Raw genomic sequence first — 18,655 nt, 5'->3', positions numbered from 1 at the left:
GAGAGAGAGAGAGAGAGAGAGAGAGAGAGAGAGAGAGAGAGAGAGAAAGAGAGAGAGAGAGAGAGAGAGAAAACACACTACTCAATTAGCCCTGACTCAATTACTAGCCATAACTGTACTCATCACTTCTCTTTGAAACTACCTTGTAATCTTTGTCTTGGCTTTGATTGAGAAACCCCCTTTTCCCAGCTCAAACCCTTTTTAAGGCATCTCAGCCCAACCCCCTCCTCCCATTGCAACTCTTGCTAGCCCCCTCCACTTCACCCCACCCGGACAAATTTGAATCAAGGCAAGGACAGTTTTCACCTTGACCACTGCTACCAGAAACCAGGCTTCCATGAAGGGCTGAGCAACAAAACCTTAGGCTTACCCCAGGCGAGCATTCAAAAGCATTTAAGAGAAGCACAGAAAACAAAAGAAACAAACACAACCTGTCCTTACCCGCTTCTTAAAAAATTGAAAGGCTGAGCATTTCTTGACTGGGAATCCATTCATGTCTTTGTTTACCATTTTCCACAGTGAGGAGTTCACAGTTATAGATCCAGGGTGGCACCCGCTTGGTTAGGGCATCTGTTTCCGCGGTTGGTTTCCCTCCTGCAAACAGTGAATGAAAAAGGAGCGGGATGGAGAATCTAGCGGGGCTCAGTTCTTCACTCGCACATTCTGCAGCACCAGCTACTGCAGCAACCTCTCCCCACTTTCATTTGCCACCAGCCGTGGCTTTTCTCTTTCCATCATTGCTCCGAAACATAAGCATCACCGCTGCAGGACTCCGGGGGACGGACGGCGGGATACGACAAGTCTCCAGGGAGATGCTCTTGCAGCCACCGGGCGGGAGGTGGGTACCCACCCCGCCCTCAGCTACCTCGCAGTTCCGGGGCCGGCGCTGGAGCGAGTTGCTGCTCCAGGTGATGTGCTTCTGGAGGCTGCTGGAGAGGAGAACTGTTTTTGATTGTGTAAGTTCCAGTGGGAGCTGTAGTTAAGCAGCTGAGAGAAGGAGTAAGAAAGAGCAGAAGCCAGAGGGAGGGAGGGAGAGCCGCGCCAGAAAGGGAGAGGGAGAGAGAAAGCCAGGCTGGGAGAAGCAGCGATTCATGCATATCTGAGCAGGAGCAGAAGATGGACCAAAGGCACCACAAGCGCAGGTCGCGCTGGAGAGCAGTTGGGTCCCCTGGGAGGGCCACTTGAACAGCTTTTTTTTTTTTTTTTTTTTCCCTTGAGAGGACCATTTAAATCAGAGTTTCATATAAAATGCACTTTTTATTTTCTGCTTCTCGAAGTTTTTTTTTTTTTTTTTTTTTTTTTTTGATACCTGTTCTAGTATAAAAGCTTTTGAGCAGAAATGTAATCCAATGTGTTCCTGACCTGGGCAAAGGTGGAGAAAACTGCAATAAAGTGCAAGCTTAGGTATCAAATGGAAGATCTCTTGCCACAGAATCTTCCCCAGCATTCTATTGCTTATTGATCATATTGTAGTGGGCAACGGGGTAAATAATTGTGTCTTTTCCACTAAAGAATCCTGAGAACACACACACACACACACACACACACACACAGTCCTACACGAATTATTTATGCCAAATTTTACAAACAAAACATACACACATGCAAACAAACATAGAGTGTTACCAAAAAGTATTACTGACTCCTTTTAATGGAGCAGAAGATCTTGTAGATAAAGACCTATTTTTACTTCTATTAAGTGAAAATTTACCCCAAAATCCTTACCCAAAATTTACCAGCAAATGCTGTTATCCTTTGCACATTAAATTCATTTAAAACCATTTAATTGCATATGACTTTTTGTTTTCATTTTCACTCCTTAATGTTGATATTTTAAGGGATTTATTTATTTATTTATTTACTTTAAACCAAGCTTATGGCTAGATGAAGAAAGCAAAGAAAATAGATTTGGCATCTGGTCAGGCTTGCTACGACATCAGTGTGTGGCTTTCTGCCAGTCACCTGACCTCACTGTGCCTTTCAGACGCTGCCTCATCCATAAAATGGAGGCAACCACTCGTTCCTTCATTCCCTCATTTATTTAGTCATTCATTTGTTCCCTGTATCATTCCATTAATCCATCAAATAAAATCCAAATGTAGCAAGTGTCCCCAGGATGTAGAGCTTTTTTTTCCGAGTCATCCCAAGGGAGAATAATCAATAAGTAAGGAAAAGGCACAATGTCAACTCGGTGCAACTGATGGCCACCTCATTAAGAACTACAAGTCTAACACTGCTCAACCACTTGCATAGTTGTCTCTAGAAATGACAGAAAAAGCAGGCAGGTAAATTTAGGAAGACAATACATGGTATCATTGCAGTGAAGCATGAATCTCTTCTGTGAAGCCAGATTTGGGGGGAATAACAATGAAATCTTGTTTGCTAAATGCCTTGAGATTTTCAAAAAGGAAAATGTAGCACAAGCAAATGATGGCCTGGTTGAGAGAAAGCAAAGTTTATTTTGGAGAGAGGCACTAAATTGTCTAAGAGGCAATGCTGTATTAGGTCATCTGCGATATTTATAGGTTTTGTGGTTCCTCTGAAAGGTTCATTAAAATTACGGTAGTTCAAAGGGCATTATTGGGATGTTAGAAATGCTCTTAATCATGATTATGTTGTGGTTACAGGACCATGCATTTGTCGAAACGCATCAAACTATAAATATGGAAGGGATTTCCTGGTACTTTTTGTTTTATTTTGAGAAAGGGTCATGCTAAATTGCCTAGACAGGCTCACACTTATGATCCTCCTTCTTCAGCCTCCCAAGTCACTGGAATTGCAAGCATTTGCCCCCATGCCCAACTGGGAAGGGAACTTTTTTTTTTTTTTTTTTTTTTTGTACTGAGGATTGAACCCAGGGCCTCATGCTTACAAGGCATGTACTCTACCAACTGGGCTATATCCCCAGCCCTGGAAGTGAACATCTTTGCTGCATGTAAATTATACCTCAACAGACCTCACTCATTAAAATAATATAGTGGCCACTCAAGTTCTTTCATGTTCCTGTCATTTATTCTTCCCCCAAAATGTATTTTAACAGACTTTTATTTCCATTTCAGTGATACATAGTGATAGAGGAGGAGCTCTTTAAGCAATCTAGTGAGAAGCTTGATTCCTTGTCCTGATTCCGCATCATTCTATGATACATCCTGGTTTTGTTTGTTTATTTATTTATTTATTTGGCTTTGTTTAGATTATGTTTATTTGTGATGAAGACAGGAGAAATTATGAGGGAGGAGGTAAAAAGAAAACTGAATGCTATCTAACCTACCCTCCACATGCCACCCCTAGGTGATGCTGCCATTACCATCTAGTCTATGCTGGAGTCTATGCTGGATTCCTGCGAATACAATGATCAATGATTCTGTCACTAAGGAAACTCAGTTCAGTGCAGAGCCTAACATGTGCATTTGTATGCACATATGCAGGCATCCGGTCTGCACAGGCTCTGAAGCTGGTAGGTTAGGGAACAGAAGGTTGGGAAGCTTAAGAAGTTCCTCAAATGGCTGATGTTAGTGCACGGCTCAGAAGAAGGGGCAAAGGTTAACCAGATGGAGGAATGGAAGCATAGGATGAGGACTTAGAGTCATCCATGACTTTGGACTATATTTTGGTCAGTGCAATAGTAGAGAATTGGGTTAACTGAAGCAAGGCATCTTTCTTCTCACTCTCACCTCTTGTTTCCTTTAGGCCCAGGGGGGCTACTGTTTACTAGATGTCTCCTTTGACAGCTCATTGTTAATGCTTACAAAGGACCCTAGGCTCTTTCTGAAAGTAAAAAGGAAACTAACCCTTGAATTCTGGCAGAATGTGTTTATATATTAAGCTTGTTTTAATTTAAGTAATAGTTTTACTTACCCGATTTTTTTCCTAAGAATTCTTATTCATTTTTATATCTTCAACACACAGTGGGAATACTTGGGCCAGGTTAGGTACTCTGATGAATGGTTTTCAAATGAATTAAATAAAGAGCCAAGCTGACGTGACATCAGTGACCCTGAAACTAGACTATTTGCAGGAATCATTAAATACCCCTGAGAGTCTTAAACCATTACATTAACTTCCATACTAACCAAAGCTCTTGTAAAAACCAGTGACCCTCACTTTTCAGGTTTCTTCTCAGACCTCATGGACATTTTTTGCTTTTTGTTTTGCAGTACTGCAGATTGAACCCAGGGACACTCTACCACTGGGCTACATCCGCAACCCTTTTTTATTTTTATTTTAGGTATTTATTTTTATCTCTACTCAACACTTTCCCTCTCTCCTGTCCTTTATTTATTAAGACAGGGTCTCTCCATGTTGCTGAGACTGGCCCCAAATTTGTGATCCTGCTGTCACCACGCCTAGCTCTTATTGACATTGATACTTCTTGCTCTTCTTGCTGTTTTTTTTTTTAATTTGCTTTTTTTTAATGGAAAATTTTAATGTTAAAAAGGATTTTGTGAACTTCTATTTGCTGTCTTGTAGTACATCTGTTACCAAAAGCTTGGTCCTTGTCCCTGATGCCAAACCAATAACGAGAACATGGTTTTGAGCAAAAGGAAAAAGAAGTTTTATTACTTCCTTAGCAAAGGAGAAGCACAGGGGACTTCTGTCCTAGAGGCTGTGATTCTGCCCATCGGGGGAACTGGGAGTCTTTAAAGAGGGGATTCAAAGGCTACATTCCAGGTGATCTCTTGCTGAGGGCCATTACCAAGTAGGAATGATGCATCGAAATTTCCTTGCCAAGCGTACCCCATGCTGCTTAGAGGACATTCGATGGGACATTGCATGCATGCTTTAATAAGGTGACCTTGCTCAAGGACCAAGGCGGATCCAGGTTTAGAGCTGATCAGGTTTGAGGAAGTAACCGGCTCCTTGAGTTTAAGGCGTTGCCAGTTTAAGATAATGGGTTTTAGGGAAGTTGGAGATTGAAGATTATTGCTGGGATTAGGGTGTTCCTGCTGCTTGTTCCCATTGAGTTCTCGTGAGATTAAAATGGGATTTGGAGAGAGCCTCGTGGAGTAGGTGAATTGTGCGGGAGACGGCAGAACGCGATTGCCCCTGGACCTGTGTGGAGGCGGTGTGAGAGCTGGAATAAAGAATTGCTGTTTGAACCTACAAAGCTGTGGTGCCTCCTGATTCTGGTGCCAAGCCGAGACCCTGGCAATCTCTGTTGGAGTTGTAATTCACTTGTTAATTTGGGAGATAGCCATTTCTGACATTTTCTGGTCCCATCCCCAAATCTGGATTACTTTGTTCCTATGGTGGGTGTGTGCTCAAGAACAGACAACTCTGCTTAGATTGGGGAAGAAAAGTAACCCTGTTTCCCCTGAGATTAGGGAGGAGCAGGGGAGGAGGAAGAGAAAGAAACATGTCTGTTTTAAATACAAGTTTCAGTGGCAGAGCAGCAAGGGCTATATTCAAAGCATAAAGTGGACACCGATTACGTATCCACTCTTTCTCCCCAGGAGATTGTTTAAAGTTCAACACAAAGAATAAAATAAATTTACTATCCAGGTAGGATAAATAAATTTACTATCCAGGTAGGAATGATGACAGGTATACTCCTGGAGGGGGAAGAATGCTGGGTTGATTTAGAAGATTGTATATTAACCACCCTTCCTAACTGTGAGATTCAACAAGGTCCTTTAACTCACTGAGCCTCAGTTTCCACATCTGTAAAATAATAACAAAATGCTTTTCCATCCACCCTATAAGGGAATTATCAGCATCAAATTATATGTGAAAGGGCCTTGCAATCAATAAATCTCTCTCTATATTTTTGGTTTCCCTGAAGCAAGAGGCAGTGTTACCAAAGGTTGGTCCTTCTCCTCAATGCCGTTTTAATAATGCGGACACATTTTTGAGAAAAAGGAAAAAGAAGGTTTATTGCTTTGCTAGCAAAGGAGAAACACAGGGGACTTCTATCCCAAAGACTCTGGTTCTGCCCATAGAGGAAGGAGGGGGGGGTGACTTTTAAAGAGGGGACTCAAAGGCTATATTTCATAAGGTTTCTGTTGGAGTTGTCATTCACTTGTTAATTTGGGAGTCATTTCTGTGATCTTCCAGTGCTATCCCCAAAGTCTGGATTACTTGTTTCTCTGGGTGGGTGTGTGCTCAAGGACAGAGAAATCTGCCTAAAATGGGGAAGAAATCCTGTTTCCCCAGAGATTAGGGAGGCGGAGAGGTTAGTGAGGAGCATTGAGAGAGGAAGAGAAAGAAACATGTCCATTTTAAAAATGAGTTGCAGGGGCAGAGCAGCAAGGGTTATATTCAAAGCATATTGTGGACCGCTGTTACCATAGTGCTGTCATACTTTTTAAAAAGTCTAGCTTTCTGTAAAGTTTTTGTTAATACATTTAGTTGTTGAATGGAATGTGATTTTTTTTTTCCATATAGCATCCTGGAAAACTTAAAAGTTAATAAGCAATGAAATTCTTGCCTAGAAACAAATGTCCCTAAGGAGAAAGGGATACAAATAGATTACATCAGTAAAATGTTTTACATTCCTCTTTGACCTAGATGACCTGATCGTATGGTATCCTTGAAATTCCAACTGCTGTCCTAGTGAGATATGCAATTAGGAATTGGGAAACTCCATTGGGGACTATGTTTTTTGTTTGTTTATGTGTTTCTTTCTTTCTTTCTTTCTTTTTTAATGTGGAATGCTTTGGTTTCACCAAATTAGATTTCTTTACATGTAATTCATGCCTAGAATAGAGGAAAGATTACAAAAGAAAAACAAAATCTAAAACATCAGTATCATTTTTTCTTTGAGAGAATAAGTATATAAAAGTAAAAATAATCAATAATAGAATAAAGCATTGGAATATTGTAGAAAAAGTGCAAGTAGCAAAGGATTATGCTTCTTTTTGTAGATAAGAGATGAGGGATTAAATGGTCTATGCCAGCACTTTGTTACTTCTCACTGTATTGAAAAAAGTCATGTAGGTTTGTAAATAGACAACTTCCTGATAGGGTCAGTATTCATCAGTCAGCTTACTCTAATGGACACAAAGTCAAGCAGTATTTCCAGTGCTAAATAACTGAAGGCTTATGGAACATCAAGTATGTTACACTTGTAAGTCATTATATTTATAAGAGAGATCAAATTGTAACAGTGGTCCACTTTATGCTTTGAATATAATCCTTGGTACTCTGCCACTGCAACTCAATAAAAATTTTGTTTTTTAGTTATAGTTGGACACAATACCCATATTTTTATGTGGTGCTGATGATGGAACCCAGTGCCTTGCACATGCTAGGCATGCTAGCATTCTACTGCTGAGCCATAACCCCAGCCCCTCCAACTCATTTTGAAAATGGACAAATTTCTTTCTCTTTCTCTCTCCCTGCTCTTCCCTAATCTCTCTCCCTCCCTAATCTCAGGGGAAACAGGATTGATTACTTTCTTCCCCATTTTAGGCAGTTTTATCTGTCCTTGAGTACATACCCACCAGAAAAACCAAGTAATCAAGACTTCGAGGATGGTACCAGAAAATTTCAGAAATGACTTATCTCCCAAATTAACAAGTGAATTACAACTCCAAGAGAACGAGAACATGTGGAATGGAGCATTTGAGTTCCCTCTTTAAAAGCCCCTTGTTCCTGCTTATGGGCAGCATCACAGCCTTTAGGACAAGAGTCTCCAGGGTTTCTCCTTTGCTCGCAAAGCAATAAACCTTCTTTTTCCTTTTTTTCTCAAAACCATATCCTCGTTGCTGGATTGGCATTGGGGATAAAGACTGAGCTTTCAGCAACAAATTCAATGAAGCAACCCACGTGTGTCTTGGCAAATCCTGCCTAAACATAGTGCTTAATTCATATGGAATATATTGTCTGGTCCCCCACTGCCCCCCTCCCAGGGATATCTGGATTCTCATTTATCCCTATTACCTGAAACATTTTCAGGTGGAATTCAGGAATGCAGTTTCTTAGCTCAGGAGAAGCTGTAGCAGCTGATTAAAAATGCATGCCGCCCCCCTGTACCTCTCTGTTCTTGCTTCTCATCTGGGCCCGCTCTCCCACACAGGCACCCACACACACCTCGCTATTTTTTTTCTTATTGATTCTATATGATAAAATGGTGCCAAACATGTTTATGACATAGTCTGTTTGGTCAAAAAGACATAAAGAAATTCTCGTGGCACTGTGATAACAGGTAGCCAAGCAGGAGTGTGTGTGTGTTGGGGGGGTGGCAGGAGGGAGCAAATCAGTTTGTTAGAAATTGCTTATTTGAATATTAGTGATAATTCATTTGATGATGAATATTACAGCTCTCTCAGATTTCCCATTGTACAGTTATTTCTATTCTCTTGTTCGAACACTACAAAGGATTTAGAATCTGCAAAGATTGCTTATGTGGGGAAAATAATATTCCTTTGAACTCTTTTGATCTGACCCTCTTTGTTATAGCAATCTCTTGTCTCCTCAGTCAGGGCATTTTCAGCCTTGCCGCAGGACTTTATCATTGTGTGACCTCCTTAATAGAGAACTGGAAACCTTACAGATACCCATTCTCATGCAGAAGCACACACATATGTACACACTCAGTGGGGAGCATAGATCAGCAGAGCATCCCACTAAGGTCATTATCATCTACAAATTGGAGGACCTTGTGAATGACTTTGAGGAATGAAATAGAAGCTACCGGAGATAATGGATTTTATAGCATTTTCCTAAGATGCATTTTTTGGAGTTATTAATTATTCCTGGTTTTGCTTTCAACATTCAACTGTTGAGATAAGGTTCAAATAATCTCTTAACTGATAGGTCAGAAGGTTATATTTTCAACTTGACTTGTCCAAAGGATGTTCATTAGCTATTTCTCTGTGTTCAGCACAAATGAACCATGGCATGGGAGGGTTGCTCCTGTCAGCCCTCTCACCATGCTGGGTACATGACAAACAGGCTGTTGTGATTGGTATTGATCGAAAGTTGCTAGAGGGAAACGAGTAGCCAGAGTCCTGATCTCTCCACTCCAGAGGCACGATCTTTGGCTATATCTCTGTGTGCTGTAAAACAACAAGCTGAGTCAATTTCTCAGATAATTTGAATCAGCAGAAGCTGGCAGAGAAGGACGAGCAAGCTGGGAAGATAAGTCCAGCAATAGGAGCAGCCCCAACAAAGAGACAAACACATACCCAGGAGCCTCATGTCCTATTATTCTAGAAAATGTGCCTTAGGATCAATCAATCCCTAAGCACAACTGGTTTCAATTTGAAACACTCTCAGTGTACCTGGGGTGGATCTGTTTTGAAAATTATGCTTATTTAAATTAAACACAGTTCTATCTCACCCAGCTTATTTTATTCTCAACAGAGATCAACTAACATAAATATGGTATCAACTCAAAATTATTGGAGTGGCAATAATGACCATTAAAACTAATGAGGTGCCCCCTCTAGACTATATGGCTTAGTGGATTTAGCATGGGCTTTGCTACAGGAGAACTTGAATCCTTATGCTACCAGCTATGTGACCCAAGGCAAGCTAAAATAGACAAAATAACAAAATGCTACCCAACAATATGTTTGTAGTAAGAAATAAAAGGCATTTATAGGGGGCTTCATGCATACATATGTGTACATATATCTATCTGTATGTTTGTGTTTATGTGTGACAGTTTTAAAAGATGACTGCAAATTCTTCAATTCTGCTTCTGTTGTTGGGGATGGGGATTATCTCCTTCTCTTGAATCTATATGGGCCCGATATAGTACAGGGGAACTGATGTTATCTGACCTCCTAGGCAAGGTCATGAAAGGCCATGTTGCTTCTGCCTTATCCACTGAAGCATTCTTTCTTGGATTCTGGAGCCACTATGGAGGAAGGTTGACTGCCCAGAAGCTCCATAAGGTGAGGAAGCCCAAGCCTCACGAAGAGGCCAGAAGCAGGCATCTGGTTGACTGTCTCAGCTGACCCCAGCTTCAAGTTGTCCAGCTTAGGAACCAGACATACGAGTGTGAAAAACTGCAGAGGATTCCAGCCCCCAAATAGTTGAGTCCCTCCAGCTGTTTGAGGTTTTTCACCTGAGGTTTCATATTTCACGGGACAGAAATAGATTCTGTGTGTATAATAAAATAGTATTGTTTTATGTTCTTTCCTGGGCTGTGGTGCATGTTCAATAAATGAGAACACAAAGAAACCTTGAATTCCAACAGAAATATTTAGTTAACAATAGTTAATAATCTGAATTGGAAGTGTTTAAATAGATATCAACAATTAGTGAAACTAAAACATGTAGGTCTCTTTTAGGCAACATAAACTTTTTTTTGGTCCTTTTTTTTTTTTAAAAAAATATTTATTAGTTGTAGTTGGACACAATACCTTTATTTTATTTATTTTTATGTGGTGCTGAGGATTGAACCCAGGGCCCCACATGTGTAATGCAAACGCTTTACTGCTGAGCCACAACCCAGGCCTTGTCCTTTCTTTTTAAATTTTTTTCCTTTAAAAAATTTGCATTGACAGTAGAATGTTATTTTGACATATTACACATACATGGAGTATAACTTATTAGGATCCCATTCTTGTGGTTGAACAGGTTGTGGCATTATTCAGGTCATGTATTTATATGTGGACATAGGAAAGTTATAGGCAACATAATCTTTTTTTTTGGTGGGGGGATTTACCAGGTATTGAACTCAGGGGCACTCAACCACTGACTCACATCCCCAGTCCTATTTTGTATTTTATTTAGAGACTGGGTCTCACTGAGTTGCTTAGAGCCTCGCTTTGAGCTCTCGATCCTCCTGCCTCAGCCTTCCAGCAGCTGGGATTACAGGTGTGTACCACTGTGCCTGGCCAGCAACATAATCTTTGAGGTTGTATATTGTTAATATCTTGTTCATCTTAGACTGCTGTAACAAAACACCATAGGCTACTACATAATCTTTGAGGTTGTATATTGTTAATGTCTTATTCATCTTAGACTGCCGTAACAAAACACCATAGGCTACTAGCTGACTCAAACAATAGAAATTTATTTTCTCAGTTTTTGAAGCTATAAATCCAATTTCAAAGTGACAGTATGGTCAGTTTCTGGTGAGGGCTTCTTCCTGGCTTCAGATGGCCAGCTTCTCACCGTGTCCTCACAGGGTGGGGGCAGGGTGTGTGTTTCTTTTTTGCAAGGGTACTAATCCTCTTATGAGTTCCCCATACCCTCTTGACCTTGTCTAACCTAATTATCTCTCAGGTCCCATCTCCAAATTCCATCATATAGGGATTTTGAAGGGACACAGTTCAACCCATAGCACTTATTTCATCGTGTGAAACTATTTTTGGTGCTTAAGTGCTCTTGATTTCCTATCAAAAAGTGAATATTATTATATTGTTTGCTGAGTAAGTAATAAGTACAGACTATTTAAAAAATTTATGTGAACACATTTGACACAGGGTTGATCTAACTTCTATACTAAAAGCTCCTACAAATTTTTAAGAAAAAGATAAATAACTTATAAGAAAAGGTGCCCAGGATATAAAAATCAAGTTGATAAAGACATAATGCAAAAGAAGAAAAATATGCACAAAAGGAATATGCAATTTAGAAAATGCAAGACATGCCAGGTGTGGTGACTCATGCCTATAATCTTAGAGGCTCTGGAGGCTGAGGCAGGAAAATCATGAGTTCAAAGCCAGTCTCAGAAATTTAGCAAGGTTCTAAGCAACTTAGTGAGAACTTGTCTCAAAATAAAATATAAAACAGGCTGGGGATGTGGCTCAGTGTTTAGGTGACCCTGAGTTCATTCCCTGGTACTAAAGAAAAAGAAAAAAAAATTGTAAGATACTATTTTTCATTTATCAAACAAGAAATTATTAAAAAGTTATCCATTTAAGGCAGATAAGACTCGGAGGAAATAAGCACTCACATATAATTGAGGGGAGTATGAATATTATCAAAAATAATTGATGGGCAGAGTGAGGTGGCATACACTTGTAATCCCATGGCTCAGGAGGCTCTGGTAGGAGGATTGAAAGTTTAAAGCCAGCCTCAGCAACTTTCTGAAGTCCTAAGAAATTATTGAGACCTTGTCTCAAAATAAAAAATAAAAACGTCTGGGGACATAGCTCAGTGATTAAGCACCCCTGGGTTCAATCCCTGGTACAAAAAAAATTTTTTGATCAATATTTACATGAAATTAAAAATGTGCCTATCCATGGACTTGATAATCCTACTTTATTTTTTTCCTGACTTAACCACTGAGCCACATCCCCGTCCTATTTTGTATTTTATTTATAGACAGGGTGGCTTTGAACTCGAGATTCTCCTGTCTCAGCCTTCCAAATTGCTGGGATTACAGGCGCGAACCACAGTTTGGTAATCCTACTTTTAAGAATAAACTCTGAAAATATAAGCACTCGTATGCATGACTCTGTAGAAGGATCAATATTACAGGATTGGCCATAAAACTAAGACTTTTGAGAAACAGGGGCATGGTTAAATGTACAGCCATACAAAAGAATATTATGCAGTTGTTAATAAGAATGAATTTTTAAATCTTTCTTTATATACTGTGTCTATGGTTTAAACATGCCTTTCAAGATTCATGTTTTGGAAAATTAGTCCCCACTGTAGCGATTGTGAGACATGATAGGACTTTAAAAAGATAATTTGGTCATGAGAACACCACACCCATGAGTAGATTAGTGCCATTCTTGCAGGAGTAAGATTGCTCTTGAGAAAATGTGAAGTTATAAGTGGCTGCTTTAAAGCTCTTCTTCTCTCACACATATTCACTTCACTTCTGCCCCTTGGACATTTTGTGATGCAGCACAAGGGCAAGATGCCAAGATAATGCCAGCATCGTACTCTTGGATTTCTAGCCTCCAGAACCATGAGCCACCAACAAACCTCTCTTCTTTGTAAATCACATGGTCTCAGTATTCTGCTATAGCAATGGAAAGTGGACTAAGACAATTCACAAGATGAAAATATATAATCCTAATGTTTTCTAAGGAAAACCCCATCTTATTTTGTAAGAGCATAGAGAAAGGAATGCAAAGATGTGTATCAAAAGTTGTAAATTAGTTACTTCAGGGGGTGAATGGAGGATTCTCAGCGTTGTACTTATTACAAGGGTGTATTACTACAATTTTGAAAAATGTTAAAAATCCCATGGCTTAACTCTGCACTCTGTCTCATTTTTACCATATACTTTACTTCCTTTATTTGAAAGTCTCCATTTGTTCATTTTTGATTGTATGTGTCATAAATATTAGACATTATGTGAGGTACCAGGAAATTTACAAGAACAGTGCTTGACCACATCAGGTATCTTGAATTGTGGAAAGTAACAGGTGGAAGGGAACTTAGATATCTTCTAATCCAAAGCCTTCATTCTGTAAATGAGGAAATTGAGGCTCAGAGACAGAGACCGACTCGCCTAAAGTCACTGCATAGTAAATGACATTTGCTGAGGGCCATTACCAAGTAGGAATGACGCATCGAAATTTCCTTGCCAAGCGTACCCCATGCTGCTTAGAGGACATTCGATGGGACATTGCATGCATGCTTTAATAAGGTGACATTGCTCAAGGACCAAGGCGGATCCGGGTTTAGAGCTGATCAGGTTTGAGGAAGTAACCGGCTCCTTGAGTTTAAGGCGTTGCCAGTTTAAGATAATGGGTTTTAGGGAAGTTGGAGATTGAAGATTATTGGGGGGTTAGGGTGTTCCTGCTGCTTGTTCCCGTTGAGTTCTCGTGAGATTAAAATGGGATTTGGAGGGAGCCTCGTGGAGTAGGTGAATTGTGCGGGAGACGGCTGAACGCGATTGCCCCTGGACCTGTGTGGAGGCGGTGTGAGAGCTGGAATAAAGAATTGCTGTTTGAACCTACAAAGTGTGGGTGCCTCCTGAATCTTGTGCCAAGCCGAGACCTTGGCAGACATTCCTATTCTGAATTAGTCAATTATAGGCACATATATGTGAAAGCCATCCACACTAGAAGCAACAAGACAACCAGTTGTTTGTTGGGACTCAATTATTCCTTAGGCACTGAGTCCAGCACTAAGTGTCTCTCACATTTCTTGAGGTTCTGATTCCTTTTTCAAGACTTCCTCCTTTTTTTTTTTTTTTTTTTGGTACCAGGGATTCAACCCAGGGACACTTAACCACTGAGCCACATCCACAGCCCTTTTTATTTCTTATTTTGAGACAGGGTCTTGTTAAATGGCTGAGGTTGAGAGACTGGGGTTGTTGCTCAGTGGTTACAGCACTTCCCTAACACATGTGAGGCACTGGGTTCGTTCTCCAGCACCACATAAAAATAAATAAATAAATAACAAAATAAAGGTATCATCCATCTACAACTAAAAATATTTTTTTAAAAAAATTGCTGAGGTTGACCTTGAACTTGAGATCCTCCTGTCAGCCTCCTGAGATGCTGGGATAAAATAGGTGTGTGCCACTGCACCAAGCTAAGGCTTATTTCTATAGCAGTCTATAGAACAAAATTTACATTAATAGATTGTAACTTCTCCTTTTGGTGGCTGTTTTTTTTTTTTTTCATTATTGATTCCACAGTCAGTCAAACTGCCTCTTCCTACTAAGTAACTTTCTAAATCAAAACGGAAAATTCATCCCTACAAGATTCTGATAGTGATTAGGAATTTGAGTGAATTTTCATAGTAATAAGATCTTTATCAGTTCCTAATTTAGAAAGGTCTATAAGGAGTGGAATGAAAAGTTTAGACTTTTCCAGATGACATGGAAATATAATTTTTAATTAAAATATAATAACAGAGCTGTAGGTGTAGCTCAGTGGTAGAAAACTTGCTTAGCATGCATGAGGCCCTGGGCTTTATCCCCAGCACTGCAAAAAATAATTAATTAATTAATTTTTAATTAATTAAAAAATATATATATGTATATGAATACATAAGTATAAAAATAAAAGTGTAAGCTGGGGCAGTGGTGCATGTCTGTAATCCCAGCTGCTTGGGAGGCTGAGACAGAAGGATCGAGTTCAAAGCCAGCTTCGGCAATTTAGTGAAGCCCTCATCAACTCAGTGAGACCCTACCTCTAAATAAAATACAAAAAAGGGCTGGGCATGTGGCTCTGTGGTTAAGTGCCTCTGGGTTTAATATCAAAAATAAATAAATAAATAAGTAAATGGTGGTACATTCAGATAATCCTGGCTACTTTGGAGACTGAGGCAGGAAGATCATAACTTGGAGACCAGCATGTTTATGTTTATGTTTATGTGGGTGTGTGTAGTGTGTGTAGATATATATATATATCTACACACACATATATGTAAAATAACATATTCTTAATAGAAACTGGCTACTCTGTGCATCCCCAAATCACTTGAATTGTGAACTTAGATTTGTATATGGTTAAACATATTAGTGAGCATATTTCTTATTTGATTTGGCCTTTTCTTCCACAGTCTTGTTATGAAACAAGGAGAGAAAAAAACCAATATATTCTTCTAAAACTTTCTTGTTTGCTTATTCATATTTTAAAATATGCATTTCTTATCTAGCCTATGACTTTATATTTCTATTTTTAATTTTTAATATGGGGCTTTGCTAGAGAGTTCTACTTAGAATTCTTTCTCAGATTTGGCTGATCTGAGCACCAATATTTCAGCCTCTTTGTAAGGGCTTAAAAAGTACTTAGGATAGAATACTCTTATTTTTAACCCAGTATATGCTATTTTTATAATGAAATGGACCATTGAAGGGCTTAAAAACGTCACACAAATTTGTGTCTGATTTCAAGACTTTCTAGATAGTGTACAAACATCAAGTCCTCAGGAAAAAGAAAAGGTCTAAAATAAAACTTCCCTCTATTTTTAACTGTATATATGCTAAGCGGTACTTAGTCTACTAGCTATATACCACCACTGCGTGGGTGAGGAAGGAGAGAGTCTAAATAAAGGACATGAATTTTATCTGTTTATTTCAAGTATTTATATGCAAGTATAAAGCAAAGCCATAATAATAATAAAACAGTGAGCCATGTGCCCTAATGGCTAAGAACAATGATGCCTGAACTTGAATTTTGTCTTTGCCAGAAGACAGCTGTGCTATGGAACTTGGGACACACTATTTAAGCCTTCCAGGCATGTTTTCCACTTTAAATAGAAAAAAATAAATAAAAATGATAGTTGTACATATGGCTCTGAGTTCTTAAAAAGTAGAAGATACAATGTTGGTCAGTTGCTTAACAGGATACCAATGTGGCTATTATTACCCTATTGTTATCTGGAATATTGTTAGAACAGATTCTTGCTGATACCGGTGGCTACTGAAGAGCCCTCAGAGCTTTGAAGTCAGGAAGGGCTTTGAGTCTCTGTTGAATGCTAGACAGAACGTTCACAGGGCAGTTGACCTGGTTTCTAGAGGGGTCTGAGAGTATTAACCTAAAGCAGTTATCTTCTAGTAAGAATTTTCTTTAAGTCTTCTCTTTTGAAAAATGTATGCAGGGCTGGGGATGTGGCTCAAGCGGTAGCGCGCTCATCTGGCATGCGTGCGGCCCGGGTTCGATCCTCAGCACCACATACCAACAAAGATGTTGTGTCCGCCGAGAACTAAAAAATAAATATTAAAAATTCTCTCTCTCTATCTCTCTCTCTCTCTCCTCTCTCACTCTCTCTTAAAAAAATAAAAAATAAATATTAAAATTCTCTCTCTCACTCTCTTTAAAATACATTAAAAATTTTTTAAAAAATGAAAAATTTATGCAAACCTTGCAGTAGACTCCATAATATACACTCATAGGGGTTAACATAGGAGTAATATGCTTCCTTCATCTTGCATTCCAAATCCTCAAGTACAATTTCTCCTGATAAGGGCTGAAACCTATTTATTCTGGATTTTTCTCATTGATTCTAGATGCAGAAACATAGGAAGAAAAGGAGAAGGAAGTCATGTGCATAGGATTGGAAACAGGAGTTTTAACTGTTTAAGTTGGGTCTGGGGGTGCCTTTACAAAAAGGATGTTGAATGAAATATTCTTGGATTATCTAGAACAGTAGATACTTTCTGGTGAATACCTTTTAAGTGTCAGGCACTTCATCAGCATTTTTCTCATTAAATTCCCACAACAGCTTTGAGAACAAGATGTTATCTACACTTACTGGGGTGAGCATTGCTATGGAAAGATGGGAGTATAGAAGCAATGAGACCATTCGGTAGGCTCTGAATTGGTCCAATTTTGACACAAAGGCAATTTTATTGAAAGGGAAGTACTAGAAAAGTCAAAAGGCACATGTTTTATTTTCTCATTCAACATCCACTTACTGAATGCTTGCTGTGTATCGCATGATGGTGAGTAAGATTTTTGTCCTTGCTTCAGAGTTAGACAGGAAGTTCAGCTGCCAGTTTCAGGGCTGTGTGGTGAGAGCTATTATGTGGCAGGGAACACAGGAAATCTGGGAGCCCGAGGAAAGCCTTTAGCTTTGGGTATTCAGAGTATCATGGAGAGAGAGTTTGAAAAAATGAATTTTTATTTACCTTTTATTTTTATTTATTTGGAGATAGAGCCTTGCTGTATTCCCCAGCCTAATCTCAAGCTCCTCGGCTCAAAATTCTCTGGCTTCAGTTTCTCCCATAACTAGAACTATAGGTGTGTGCCACTGTGTGCAGAGAATTGAATTTGTAACTCAGTGGATGGATGTGGGGTATGGAAGCTAAGCTATTCTTTGGCCTGAAGCTAAGTTTCTGGAATCAGATTGCCTAGGTTTGATTCTTGATCCTGCTGCATATTAACAATGTGATCTTAGGCAAGTGACTTAACTTCTTTATTTTTTTGTGTTTTGATTGTTTGTTTGTTGTATTAGGAATTGAACCCAGAGCAGTTAAACATTGAGCCACATCCCCAGCTCTTTTATTTTTTATTTTGAGACTAGATTGCTTAGGACTTTACTAAATTGCTGAGACTGGCTTTGAATCTGCCATCCTCCTGCCTCAGCCTCCTCAGCTGCTGAGATTATAGGTGTATGCCACCATGCCTGGCTACGTTATTTAACTTCTGTTCCCTTACTTTTCTTGTTGAAAAATGGAGATAGAAATAGTACCTACCTCAGTATTTGCAATATACATCTACAATCCCAGCTACTTGGATTGCTCAGACAGGAAGATTGAAAGTTCAATGCCAGCCTTAGCAATTTAGTGAGTCCCTGTCTCAAAATAAGCTCTGGACATGTACCTCAGTGACCCTGGATTCATTCCTTAGTACCAAGGAGGAGAGAGGAGGGGAAGGGAGGGCACCGGAGGAGAGGGAGGGGATGGGAGGAGAGGGAGGGTGAGAGGAGAGAGAAAACTTACTTCATAATATTCTTTTGAAAATTAAAATGAGTTAATATATGAATTTTTTTTCTGGTACCGAGGATTGAACCCAGCAGGGTTTACCAGTGAGCTACATCCACAATATATTTTATTTTTATTTTGAGACAGGGTCTCATTAAGTTGCTGACAGCCTTGTTAAATTGCTGAGGTTGGCCTTGAATTTGTGATCCTCAGGCTGCATCCTCTAGTGTAGCTAAGATTACCAAGTCACCATGCCTGATTAATATATGAATTTTGATTTGCTTACTGCTGTGGGAAATTGAAAGAGAGGGCAGTTGTGAATGCAAATATACCAGATGTCTAGGGGCCAATGCTACCTATAGTCATATTCATAAGTTAATTGCTATTATGAGCTGTGTTTTCCATGGTCACGGA

At 39.5% G+C, this 18,655-nt stretch overlaps 1 protein-coding gene and 2 long non-coding RNA genes across 9 annotated transcripts in view; 1 reads left to right on the top strand and 2 right to left on the bottom strand.

The window, feature by feature from the left end:
- Positions 1 to 912, bottom strand: part of Sgk1 (serum/glucocorticoid regulated kinase 1) — a 108,645-nt gene extending 107,733 nt beyond the window's left edge. The window contains exon 1 of the mRNA XM_078019092.1: positions 442 to 912. Coding sequence (XP_077875218.1) covers positions 442 to 510 — 69 coding nt within the window. The 5' untranslated portion in view covers positions 511 to 912. The remainder of the gene's footprint in view (positions 1 to 441) is intronic.
- The window catches only part of LOC144366028 (uncharacterized), a 209,686-nt gene that overhangs the window by 154,481 nt on the left and 36,550 nt on the right, over positions 1 to 18,655 (bottom strand). The window lies entirely within an intron of this gene.
- The window catches only part of LOC110598610 (uncharacterized), a 92,288-nt gene continuing 73,948 nt past the window's right edge, over positions 316 to 18,655 (top strand). For all 7 annotated transcript variants that reach the window (XR_005732998.2, XR_013424844.1, XR_013424843.1 and 4 more), the window contains exon 1: positions 316 to 956. This is a non-coding gene — a long non-coding RNA (uncharacterized LOC110598610). The remainder of the gene's footprint in view (positions 957 to 18,655) is intronic.

Source organism: Ictidomys tridecemlineatus, chromosome 8 (assembly GCF_052094955.1).
Source record: "Ictidomys tridecemlineatus isolate mIctTri1 chromosome 8, mIctTri1.hap1, whole genome shotgun sequence".
Taxonomy (NCBI): Eukaryota; Metazoa; Chordata; class Mammalia; order Rodentia; family Sciuridae; genus Ictidomys; species Ictidomys tridecemlineatus.
This window is presented reverse-complemented; position numbering and strand designations above follow the sequence as displayed.